At 40.6% G+C, this 12,500-nt stretch overlaps 2 protein-coding genes across 3 annotated transcripts in view; one reads left to right on the forward strand and one right to left on the reverse strand.

The window, feature by feature from the left end:
• LOC122248037 (uncharacterized) overlaps window positions 1–12,500 on the forward strand; it is a 167,805-nt gene that overhangs the window by 46,253 nt on the left and 109,052 nt on the right. The gene's annotated exons all lie outside the window — the stretch shown is intronic.
• LOC122248038 (uncharacterized) overlaps window positions 711–12,500 on the reverse strand; it is a 54,136-nt gene continuing 42,346 nt past the window's right edge. Inside the window, exon 3 of the mRNA XM_043007818.2 lies at window positions 711–2,784. Coding sequence (XP_042863752.2) covers window positions 2,182–2,784 — 603 coding nt within the window. The 3' untranslated portion in view covers window positions 711–2,181. The remainder of the gene's footprint in view (window positions 2,785–12,500) is intronic.

Genomic DNA, 12,500 nt, shown 5'->3' on the forward strand with positions numbered 1-12,500 from the left:
AATAGAAGAAGAAGAAGAAAAGGAAGACGGAGAAATAGATGAAAAAGAAGGAGTAGGAGGATGAAGAGGAGAAAAATATATATATAAAAAGAAAAAGGAGGAGGAGGAAAATCAGAAGAAAAAAAATAAAAATAAGAATAAGAAAGAAGTAAACACAGAAAGAGAGAAAAGAGAAAGAGAAAGAAAGAGGAAGAGAGGACTGGACTCAAAGCCCCAGGCACTACGATCCAGACACTTCCGGCATCCCCCTCTGGAATACAGAAGCGATATGCGAGTCGCAATAAACTTTCGCGTTACACCTGGTGACTCTCCTTTTCCTTCCTTTTACACACACTTATGATATATTCCTTTGACTAGACTCCTGTAAACACTGACGGTACTGCACGATGCATACTATACACTTGATATGAAGAAGACGGAGTTTGGTGCGCGTGTATCACAACCGATCTTGAAGCAGACGTTGGCACCGAGGAGAGTCAGTGCCCGTGACAAGGTCTGACAATATGACAAACATGAATAGTATGTGGAAAAATAGGATATGGACACAAATTATAGATAGTATGTGCATAAAACGTAGTGTGTGAACGATAAAATATAGGTAGGTAGATAGATAGATAGATGGATAAATTGACTGCCTTTCCCTACAGTTGGCAGTATCATGTATATCTGCAGATTCATAGTCTACTTTCTAATTGGGTATGTGGATTGACTTTGTTTTTTTTAATAGCATTAGATGATATACTAAGAACTTTTTTATATAAACTTTTATAAAGATCATCTATTAGCATTTGACTTCCCTGGCATCTGCAGTGACTTATCAAGAAGTTATAGTCCACATAGGAATAATAATAATAATTATGAAATTAAAATAATTAAGAAAGTTGATCATCATCATAATATTAATAACAACAACAATAAAAATAATGACAGTAATTAAATAATGAATACGCCCCAGCTCCTTTTTTACACATTACCCTATCTATTACAATAAAACTGTTATGTTAAAGGATGTTACCTACAACGCCCGTAAACAGAACGAAGCGTTATAGTATAACCGTTACCGTCATCAGTAACAGGAAAGACGCGACACGGGGCATCGGTATGACACTCAGACAAAAGACAATCGATTCCCCTCCTTACGACTGATTGTCACAGACACTGCAAGTCCTTTTTCGCTTTCGCATTTGTCATGTTAACACTCTTAGGACATCAAGTCTTCCACTCCTTATACGAAAGACTAAGGAAACTGTAAGACGAGACATATGTCTGCTCCTTCTTAGAAGAACGACATCGGCAAACGATTTTCAGTTTTGAAAACAAAGAAAATCGTAGGAGACACATCAAAGTTATCGTTACACAAAATGGCGTCGAAACATCGAATATCCACGCACACGTACAAATATACACGCGGGAAGAAATACACTCATTATGCTTTATACTCGTGGACGGAAGTTCATGTATGGAAAATTATCGAAATATGGTGCCTTTTCTCTTACCGGATGAAGTTGGAAGTTGAAAGGGAAAAAAACAAAAACGAAGCGTATCCTCGAAGCGGACGTTATTTCTTATTGTTGTGTGTTGTCTTTTTCGTGTGCTAGATTTTGAATGGTATGTTGTATAACAGTAACTTGTAACAAAGCACGCAAACATTACCTTGTAATGATGCATTATATAAAATACCTAACATAGCGTTTGAATAATTTACGCGACATAAATAAAATTCTAAAAGTGTTCCTAACGCAGTGGTCTGCACTTATCCTATTTTACTACTAACGGTAGCACTACAAATATATGGGTTTTATATGAGCTGTGACTAACTATTCTAAGCTGAGAATAAGAATTTAGATCCTTGATAAAGTTTGGGAAATGAGGTTGGGTCTCTAGAGGCTCTACAGAAGTCTTGGTCATGTTTGTGTGACTTCCCTCAGTCAAGTCTTAGAGCAAAAGATCTAAAAGTCTTTTTTTTTTAGAGCTACCCTTTCATCGAAGTCTTTGGGACCATATTTCGATACTTCCTCTAAGTCGATAATCCTAAATGTTACTCTGGAACTAAATCCAGACTACATTATGATTGACAAAGCATAATAACTTCCTCATCATGTTCTACGCACTACACCGGGAATAGGCCCACGGATGAGTTGACAGACTCTGATCTCCTCTGGCGACGGCGACGAGAACGTGTCATTGATTGTCGTCTTTTCTTCTGCCTCCGCCGTGAGAGTGTATCCGCAGGCTCTCGTACGTCGGCGGAGGAGGTACGTGCTGTGCGTACGCCGAGGAAGGCACGGTATCTGACGCAGCCGTGGTCGGGGGCGCTGCGAAAGTGTTCGAAGAGGGATGATGCAGGACGTTCGCGGTGGATGAGGACAGCTGGTACTGACGCGAAGTGAAGATGGGTGACGGCGGCCGCTCGTAGACTCCCGTCCGCGCCTTCCCCATCTCCTGCAGCATCCCCGTGGGCGTGAGGCTTCTAGGGGTGTCGCAGAAGGAGGCGCTGCTGAAGAGGGGCGTGGTGCACATAGGGGAGGCCGAGCGTCCCTGGCACGACGCCGACGAAGGCGCCTGGGAATGATGGGTGTTGTGGACGCCGACGGGAAGACCTTGGGACTGCGACGAGGACGTCTGCGAAGTGTTGACGAGCTCCTGCAGCGTCTTGGCGTCCATGATGAGCTCGGGGGAAAGGCTAGAGTACTCGGGGGGAGACTCGTAAGGCGGGGGGGAGTCTTTCATCCACTTCTTGACCACGATACCGTGTGTCTCCGTCAGGTAGGGAATGTGTGCACCCTGGGGGAAGGAGAAGCTGAGGTTAGTCTCGAAGTGCATTGAAGGAGATCATTTAAAAGAAAAAAAGAAAAACACAAACAACAACAAAATATCATTTACCTGGATAAAAGTTTTAAATATTAACTATTAACTATTAACTATTTTGTCTCGCTTGCATGCGTAATTATTATGAACATAGATCAATAGAGAGAGAGACAACGATCAGTGTTCTTAAGGAAAAGCTCTATATATATATGTGTGTGTGTGTAATAAACAGACAGAGAGAGTTTATGTGTGTGTGTGTGTGTGTGTGTGTAATAAACAGACAGAGAGAGTTTCTGTGTGTGTGTGTGTGTGTAATAAACAGACAGAGAGAGTTTATGTGTGTGTGTGTGTGTGTGTAATAAACAGACAGAGAGAGTTTATGTGTGTGTGTGTAATAAACAGACAGAGTGAGTTTAAGTGTGTGTGTGTGTGTGTAATAAACAGACAGAGAGAGTTTCTGTGTGTGTGTGTGTGTGTAATAAACAGACAGAGAGAGTTTATGTGTGTGTGTGTGTGTGTAATAAACAGACAGAGAGAGTTTATGTGTGTGTGTGTGTGTGTGTGTAATAAACAGACAGAGAGAGTTTATGTGTGTGTGTGTAATAAACAGACAGAGAGAGTTTATGTGTGTGTGTGTAATAAACAGACAGAGTGAGTTTAAGTGTGTGTGTGTGTGTGTAATAAACAGACAGAGTGAGTTTAAGTGTGTGTGTGTGTGTGTAATAAACAGACAGAGAGAGTTTATGTGTGTGTGTGTGTGTGTGTAATAAACAGACAGAGAGAGTTTATGTGTGTGTGTGTGTGTGTAATAAACAGACGGAGAGAGTTTATGTGTGTGTGTGTGTGTGTGTAATAAACAGACAGAGAGAGTTTATGTGTGTGTGTGTGTGTGTGTGTAATAAACAGACAGAGAGAGTTTATGTGTGTGTGTGTGTGTGTGTAATAAACAGACAGAGAGAGTTTATGTGTGTGTGTGTAATAAACAGACAGAGTGAGTTTAAGTGTGTGTGTGTGTGTATGTAATAAACAGACAGAGTGAGTTTAAGTGTGTGTGTGTGTGTAATAAACAGACAGAGAGAGTTTATGTGTGTGTGTGTGTAATAAACAGACAGAGAGAGTTTATGTGTGTGTGTGTGTGTGTGTGTAATAAACAGACAGAGAGAGTTTATGTGTGTGTGTGTGTGTGTGTAATAAACAGACAGAGAGAGTTTATGTGTGTGTGTGTAATAAACAGACAGAGAGAGTTTAAGTGTGTGTGTGTGTGTGTGTAATAAACAGACAGAGAGAGTTTATGTGTGTGTGTGTGTGTGTGTGTAATAAACAGATAGAGAGAGTTTAAGTGTGTGTGTGTGTGTGTAATAAACAGATAGAGAGAGTTTAAGTGTGTGTGTGTGTGTGTGTAATAAACAGACAGAGAGAGTTTATGTGTGTGTGTGTGTGTGTGTAATAAACAGACAGAGAGAGTTTATGTGTGTGTGTGTAATAAACAGATAGAGAGAGTTTATGTGTGTGTGTGTGTGTGTGGAATACAGGATATATTTGTAAGACTCCGAACTAAAGGCTTTCCTTTCTATACTTTAGGAGTTATATTATACGTATGTCCCAATGTGCTTTTAAAGTACACGGTAAAAATATTGAGTGCGGGAATAAAATACAAAAACAAATAACATCGATAGCATACAATGATAAACAAAGGATGGTGATGATAATCATTGGATAAATGACAGGTCGGTGAAAATAATTATTAAGATAATTGACAGGTCGGCGAGAATATTTTTGATAACTGACAAGTTAGTGATAATAATCATTCAGATAATTGACAAGTCGGTGAAAATAATCCTTGGACAGGTGACGGGTTAGTTTTAATAGTTATTTGCATTCAGTCAATCATTACAACCTCTCAAGTGCATCTTTCGCCTCGCTAAACTAAAGGGTAAAAAAAAAAAATCTTTCTCCGCACATATTAACTATGGCCAATTATGATTAAGTTTCAGCGTCATAAACATTAATGAGGAAATAACATAAACAAGATAAGTATACATTCGATATTGTTTATATGTCTGTTTATCTCTTTCAGCCGTCGGAATTTGGCAAGAACTTTCATGGTAATTTATAGAAAAGATACGTTTTTTATCTTGCAATTGAGGGAATATATGGAAGATACGAATCTGAGCAGGACATAGTTATTGATGATGGGAGATTAAGGGGATGGCAGAAAATGAGTAGCGAGTGATGGAGAGGGAGGGAGAGAGAGAGAGAGAGAGAGAGAGAGAGAGAGAGAGAGAGAGAGAGAGAGAGAGAGAGAGAGAGAGAGAGAGAGAGAGAGAGAGAGAGAGAGAGAGAGAGAGAGAGAGAGAGAGAGAGAGAGAGAGAGAGAGAGAGAAAGAGAGAGAGAGAGACAGAGAGAGAGAGGGAGGGAGAGGGGGATAGAGAAAGATAGAGAGCAAGAGAGAGAGGGGGGGGGGAGAGAGAGGGAGAGAGAGAGGGAGAGAGAGAGAAAGAGAGAGAAAGAGAGAGAGAGGGGGGGGGAGAGAGCGAGAGAGGAAAGGGGAACACAGAGGGAGGGGGGAGAGAGAGTGAGAGAGAGAGAGGGAGAGAGAGAGGGAGAGAGAGAGAGAGAGAGAGAGAGAGAGAGAGAGGAAGAGAGAGAGAGAGAGAGAGAGAGAGAGAGAGAGAGAGAGAGAGAGAGAGAGAGAGAGAGAGAGAGAGAGAGAAAGACAGAGAGAGCCTCGGCCCAAAACCCGAAAGAAGATGAGTAGGATTACCCCCCCCCCTCCACCCCCATTCCCCACGAGCGCGGTCGTGGATCTAAGAGAAGTAACTCGGGGAGCTTAACTTTGCTTCGCCTCTCGTTAGCGCTGCACGGAGGCTGGCGAGTCCACTCCTGCCTCCTCTAAAACGCCAGGAAGAGACTTGACACTCTAAGTCCTACTGCCCCCTCCCCCACCCAACCCCCCCAAACCCCGTCCCACCCGACCCTTCCCACATCTCCCCCCCCCCCTCCACCCTTCCCCTGAGCATCGCAAAACTCGAAAACAAAAAAAACGACAAGATACGGACGACCCGTTATCTCCGGGATGCTGCGATGGATGATCCCCCTCGTCACGAAGACCGAGGCATCCGTCACGTGACGTCATCGGCGAGAGTGGAGTCACGTGTCACTCACTCACTCCAGCTGATCAATACTGAGCCGAGGAGGTCACTATAGAACCTCAGGTATAAGGGCTAATTGCTTGGGACGCGTCGACCCTACGTCCATCAACACCAACAAAAGAGGACACCCATTTACAAAGGACGTGGAGGATCCTTTGGAGAAGCGAAGAGGAGGAGAAATGAAAAGGGAAGGGATAGAGACGAGGATGAGGATTGAGAGGGATAGGAGATATGGGCGGATGTTGCGTTTAATTGAATGTGTTATTAAGAGAGGATGTTTAAACTTAGGCAGATGCGTCTGCTACATAACGACTGAAGCGGTGTTTTTTATCTTTGTTTTTATTTTTCTTTCTTTCCTTTTCTTTTTTTTTTTTTCTTTTTTTTTTTTTTTGTCTTTTTCAGCCTCCCCCTTTTATTTACTACCCGATTCTGATGCAGTGTCTGAAAAAAGGTGTCCGACATTCCCTGTTTAAAGGATTCGCTCCTCATGAAGAGTCAACAAACCTTAAACGAAAAAAAATACTGTATTATGTTTCACTTCTAATGATTACCACAAACCAAATCAAACGTATCTCCAATACTTTGTTTTTTTCTGTTCCTTTCTCAACTTTACCTACATCTTCCCATCTTGCATAATAAACATTTACATTATCAATACTCTTTCAAAACATTCCGTTAATTTCATTCATATTTCATTTCCTTAAAACAACATCGTAAAATAAAACTAGGAAAGAACACGTCTAGATCTGGAGGCTCTGTGATCTAACTCCACAACACTCCACAAACACAACATGTTTATTATGCAAGATGGGAGGCTGGAGGTAAAGTTGAGAAAGGAACAGAAAAAAAACAAAGTATTGGAGATACGTTCGATTTAATCACGTAATCCTGTAATCACGTCTCCAAAATAAAGCTATGTCATTCTGACGTAGATTTGCACTCTCATTCAGTCTTTTTTATTACTCGTGCGTTGTACAATATTTATGAATTACTGTTACTATTATCATCATTTTTATTATGGCCTTGTTTTTATTTTCGTTTCGACATTACATCAGCTACAAGGTACGTAGTTCTGCAGATAAAAGGGCGATCATTCATTACATAATTTTGCACTTTTTCCCCTAAGTACTCTATAGTGGACCTTATTTTTTATTTAAAGATTAGTTACACAACTTTTCAATGCAGAATTATCGATTACCTCTTCGAACCGTTTTCGAACCTTTGTCAAATTTCGTTACCATGAACCCGTTTGGATTACCGCATCAGGATCAAGTTACGCAATTCTAAAGATTTAGAACCCTGTGCTGTGGCATTACCCATTCCCATTCAAACCTTTTAGAATCTTTTGCAACATCCCCAACAATGAACCTCTCCCAACAGCGAACCCCTCCCAACAGTGAACCTTTTCCACCACTCGCTACGGTGAACCCTGCTCATCCCCGCCCGGCCGGCACCCCCCTCCTCCACCTCACCCCGCCCCCCGGCAGCTGCGTTCATGCTTACCTTAATTCCCTTCATTAACATCGTGTCTGCTTCCCGCCCAAGATATTCTTGCTCTTTACGCGGAAATTAATGAGAGTCGGTGCAGCAATAATGGAGGCGTAGGCGAGAGAAAGGGAGGGGAGGGAATTTAATAGTGAGCGTGAGGGAGCGACAGAGTGAGAGTGAGTGAGCGAGAGAGAGAGTGGGGGGAGGGGAAGAGTGAATGAGAGAGGGAGGGAGAAAGTGAATGAGAGAACGAGTGTGTGAACGAGAGAGAGAAAAAAAGGGAGTGAGAGTAAGCGCGAGGGAGCGACAGAGTGAGAGTGAGTGAGCGAGAGAGAGACAGAGGGGGGAGGGGAAGAGTGAATGAGAGAGGGAGGGAGAAAGTGAATGAGAGAACGAGTGTGTGGACGAGAGAGAGAAAAAAAGGGAGTGAGAGTGAGCGAGAGGGAGAATGAGAGACAGAGTGAGTGAGCGAGACAGAGAAAGGGGGAACGTATTAGTGAGCAAAAGAGAGACAGAGAGAGAATGAGTGAGCGAGAGAGAGAGGGTGTGTGTGTGTAGAGAGAGTGGGGGAACGAGAAAGAGAAAGAGAGTGAAATGGACTCATTCCTCAAAGAACTATAAAAAGAGTGAGTGATAGTGAGAGGGAGAGAGTGAGTGAACCAGAGAGAGAAGAGATATCATTTCTCATTATCATCACCTTTACATTCCTTCCTCCCTCCCTCCTTTCCTCTTTCCTCTCCCTCCTTCCTCTCTTCCTCCCTCATTCCCCCCTCCCTCCCTCATTCCCCCCTCCCTCCCTCATTCCCCCCTCCCTCCCTCATTCCCCTCACCCTTCATCCCCCCTTACCCCTCATCCCCCCTCATCCCTCTCTCCCTCATTCCTCCCCTCCTTCCTCCCTCATTCCCTTATCTTTCCCTCCCTTATCCCCTCCCTCATCCCCTCCTCCTCCGTCTGTATGAGCTCCCTTATCTTCTCTCTGGCATCCACCCAACGCCATTTACCTCATATCTTTAATTCCATCATTATCACAGCCACAGTCATCTCCGCGATGCTGATTACTCTCTGGCTCATTGTCTTGCTGGTTTTAGTTCATCTGGAATCATTATCTTGGATATTTTCAACTATTCATCATCATCATTATCAGAATCATCATCGTCATCGTCATCAATCATGATCACTATCAGCAATCAACATCATCAATCATCATTATAAACACATTTATCATCACTATCACTACCATCCTAATATCTTTTTTTCTTCAGTCTGTTCCTTCAATTAAGATATACCGAAGTTTTATAATCATTATCATAATTATTATCATTATCATCCTTATCCTTATTATCATTATATCATTATCATTATTATCAGCATCATGATTAGTGGCATTATCTATTTTGTTAAAGTTATAATCATAATTATTATCATCATCTTTATCATCTTTCACATCACTATCATCATCGTTATTATCATCACCGTTATTATTACAATCATTCATTTCATCATCTTTATTATCATCCCTATCATTATCATCATTTTGAAATTATGATTATGATGATTGCCCGTTGAATTATCATCATAAGTTATTAGTATCCTAATACATTATTTCATTACTAATTATCCATTAATAAGTGTTGAAAAAGTGCATTTATCAATACAAATAATTTTGAACATTCTGGTAATGATATTTAAATCGTTTAAAAGAAATAAGCTTGCTAATTCGGAAACAAAACAGTATGTCATATAATTTTTGTGGATTTGTATTCGTTTCAGACTTAATATAAATCGAGTCGTATTAAAATTATTCAAAATCTGGGAGCAGGTGTGTGTGTGTGTGTGTGCATTTATGAATATATAATCATTTATGCGTTTCCTTTTTTATCCTGATTAGCATTATCATATGTACTATCAGTGATATAATTTTATTATTATCATTATTATTATTATTTTCATTATTATTATTATTATTATTATTATTATTATTATTATCATCATCATCATTATTATTATTATTATTATTATCATCATCATTATTATTATCATTATTATTATTATTATTATTATTACTATTATTATTATAATTATTATTATTATTACTATTATCATTATCATTATTATTATCATTATTATTATTATTATTATTATCCTACATTGTCCTTATAGTAACACAGTCGGTATATCACTTTCGTCATCAAAACTTTTTTTCCACAGAATCTTTATCTAATCATCCCCCCCCCCCTTCCTCGCCCCTCCTCGACCAGGTAAAGTACATAGACCGTTATCTCTCTCTCTCTCTTGACTCAGACTATAATATCGCTCCCCCCCCCTCTTCCCCTTCCCTCTTGTCCCTATTCCTCCCTCTGCTCTTTGTTCCTCTCTTCCCTTCCTCTATCCAATCTCTCTTTCCTCCTTTTCTTTCCTTTCTCTTCTCCTCGCCACCTGCTCCTCCTCCCTTCTCTCCTTATTTTTCTCCTCCCTCTCTCCATCCCCTCACTTCCTTTACACTCCTCCCTTTTTCTTCTCTCTCTTCCACTTCCTCCCCCTCTTCTCCCTCTTCTTCTCCTCCTCCTTCATTCTCCCCACTCTCTCCTCTTCCCCTCCTCCTCCTACTCCTCCTCCTTCATCCCCCCCACTCTCTCCTCCCTTCCCAACCAACCTAATCCTCCAACCACTCCATCCTCATCCTATCTCTCCTCCCCCCTCCCCTCCCCCTACTCACCAACCCACGAAACAAGCCATTCCATCCCCCCCCTCACCCCTCCCTTCTTTCTCCCTCCCCTCCCCTTCCCACTCGGCCCCTCCCTTCTCCCTCCCCCCCCTCCCTTTCCCTCCCCACTCCCCCCTCCCTTTCCCTGTCCTATCGGAGACCTAATTTCCTGAGACCTCCGACAGATGGCATCAGTGGAGATCTAAGGGGGGCTCGGAACGCTCATAAAAATATCGGAGATTTCGAGACAGGAATGGACGTTGCAGTTGAAGTTGAGGTTGAAGTTAATATTGAAGTTGAGGTTGAGATTGAAGTTAAGATTGTAATTGAAGTTGAGGTTGAGGTTGAGAAGGAAGTTGAAGTTGAGGTTGAAGTTAAGATTGAAGTTGAGGTTGAGGTTGAAGTTAAGATTGTAGTTGAAGTTGAGGTTTAAGTTAAGATTGTAGTTGAAGTTGAGGTTGAGGTTGAGAAGGAAGTTGAAGTTGAGGTTGAAGTTAAGATTGAAGTTGAGGTTGAGGTTGAAGTTAAGATTGTAGTTGAAGTTGAGGTTTAAGTTAAGATTGTAGTTGAAGTTGAGGTTGAGATTAAGGTTGAGATGGAAGTTGAAGTTGAGGTTGAGGTTGAGAAGGAAGTTGAAGTTGAGGTTGAGGTTGAAGTTAAGATTGTAGTTGAAGTTGAGGTTTAAGTTAAGATTGTAGTTGAAGTTGAGGTTTAAGTTAAGATTGTAGTTGAAGTTGAGGTTGAGATTAAGGTTGAGATGGAAGTTGAAGTTACAGGAGAGGGGAGAATAGAGGACGAGGTTGAGGAAATGAATAAGGTTGAGGAAAGAGTTGAGGTAATGAATGAGGTTGAGATTGAAGTTAAGATTGAAGTTGAGGTTGAGATTGAAGTTAAGATTGAAGTTGAGGTTGAAGTTAATATTGAAGTTGAGGTTGAGATTGAAGTTAAGATTGTAATTGAAGTTGAGGTTGAGGTTGAGAAGGAAGTTGAAGTTGAGGTTGAAGTTAAGAGTTGAAGTTGAGGTTGAGGTTGAGAAGGAAGTTGAAGTTGAGGTTGAGGTTGAAGTTAAGATTGAAGTTGAGGTTGAAGTTAAGATTGAAGTTGAGGTTGAGATTGAAGTTAAGATTGTAGTTGAAGTTGAGGTTTAAGTTAAGATTGTAGTTGAAGTTGAGGTTGAGATTGAAGTTAAGATTGAAGTTGAAGTTGAGGTTGAAGTTAAGATTGTAGTTGAAGTTGAGGTTTAAGTTAAGATTGTAGTTGAAGTTGAGGTTGAAGTTAATATTGAAGTTGAGGTTGAGATTGAAGTTAAGATTGTAATTGAAGTTGAGGTTGAGGTTGAGAAGGAAGTTGAAGTTGAGGTTGAAGTTAAGATTGAAGTTGAGGTTGAGGTTGAAGTTAAGATTGTAGTTGAAGTTGAGGTTTAAGTTAAGATTGTAGTTGAAGTTGAGGTTGAGATTAAGGTTGAGATGGAAGTTGAGGTTGAAGTTAAGATTGAAGTTGAGGTTGAAGTTAAGATTGAAGTTGAGGTTGAGATTGAAGTTAAGATTGTAGTTGAAGTTGAGGTTGAGATTGAAGTTAAGATTGAAGTTGAGGTTGAAGTTAAGATTGTAGTTGAAGTTGAGGTTGAAGTTAAGATTGAAGTTGAGGTTGAAGTTAAGATTGAAGTTGAGGTTGAAGTTAAGATTGAAGTTGAGGTTGAGATTGAAGTTAAGATTGAAGTTGAGGTTGAAGTTAATATTGAAGTTGAGGTTGAGATTGAAGTTAAGATTGTAATTGAAGTTGAGGTTGAGGTTGAAGTTAAGATTGAAGTTGAGGTTGAAGTTAAGATTGTAGTTGAAGTTGAGGTTGAAGTTAAGATTGAAGTTGAAGTTGAGGTTGAAGTTAATATTGAAGTTGAGGTTGAGATTGAAGTTAAGATTGTAATTGAAGTTGAGGTTGAGGTTGAGAAGGAAGTTGAAGTTGAGGTTGAAGTTAAGATTGAAGTTGAGGTTGAGGTTGAGAAGGAAGTTGAAGTTGAGGTTGAGGTTGAAGTTAAGATTGTAGTTGAAGTTGAGGTTGAGGTTGAGAAGGAAGTTGAAGTTGAGGTTGAGGTTGAAGTTAAGATTGGAGTTGAAGGTGAGGTTGAGGTTGAGAAGGAAGTTGAAGTTGAGGTTGAAGTTAAGATTGAAGTTGAGGTTGAGGTTGAAGTTAAGATTGTAGTTGAAGTTGAGGTTGAGGTTTAAGTTAAGATTGTAGTTGAAGTTGAGGTTGAGGTTGAGAAGGAAGTTGAAGTTGAGGTTGAGGTTAAGATTGTAGTTGAAGTTGAGGTTGAGGTTGAGAAGGAAGTTGAAGTTGAGGTTGAAGTTA

The sequence above is a fragment of the Penaeus japonicus genome, unplaced genomic scaffold (assembly GCF_977035675.1).
Source record: "Penaeus japonicus unplaced genomic scaffold, GWHDUDI00000001_assembly GWHDUDI00000010, whole genome shotgun sequence".
Taxonomy (NCBI): Eukaryota; Metazoa; Arthropoda; class Malacostraca; order Decapoda; family Penaeidae; genus Penaeus; species Penaeus japonicus.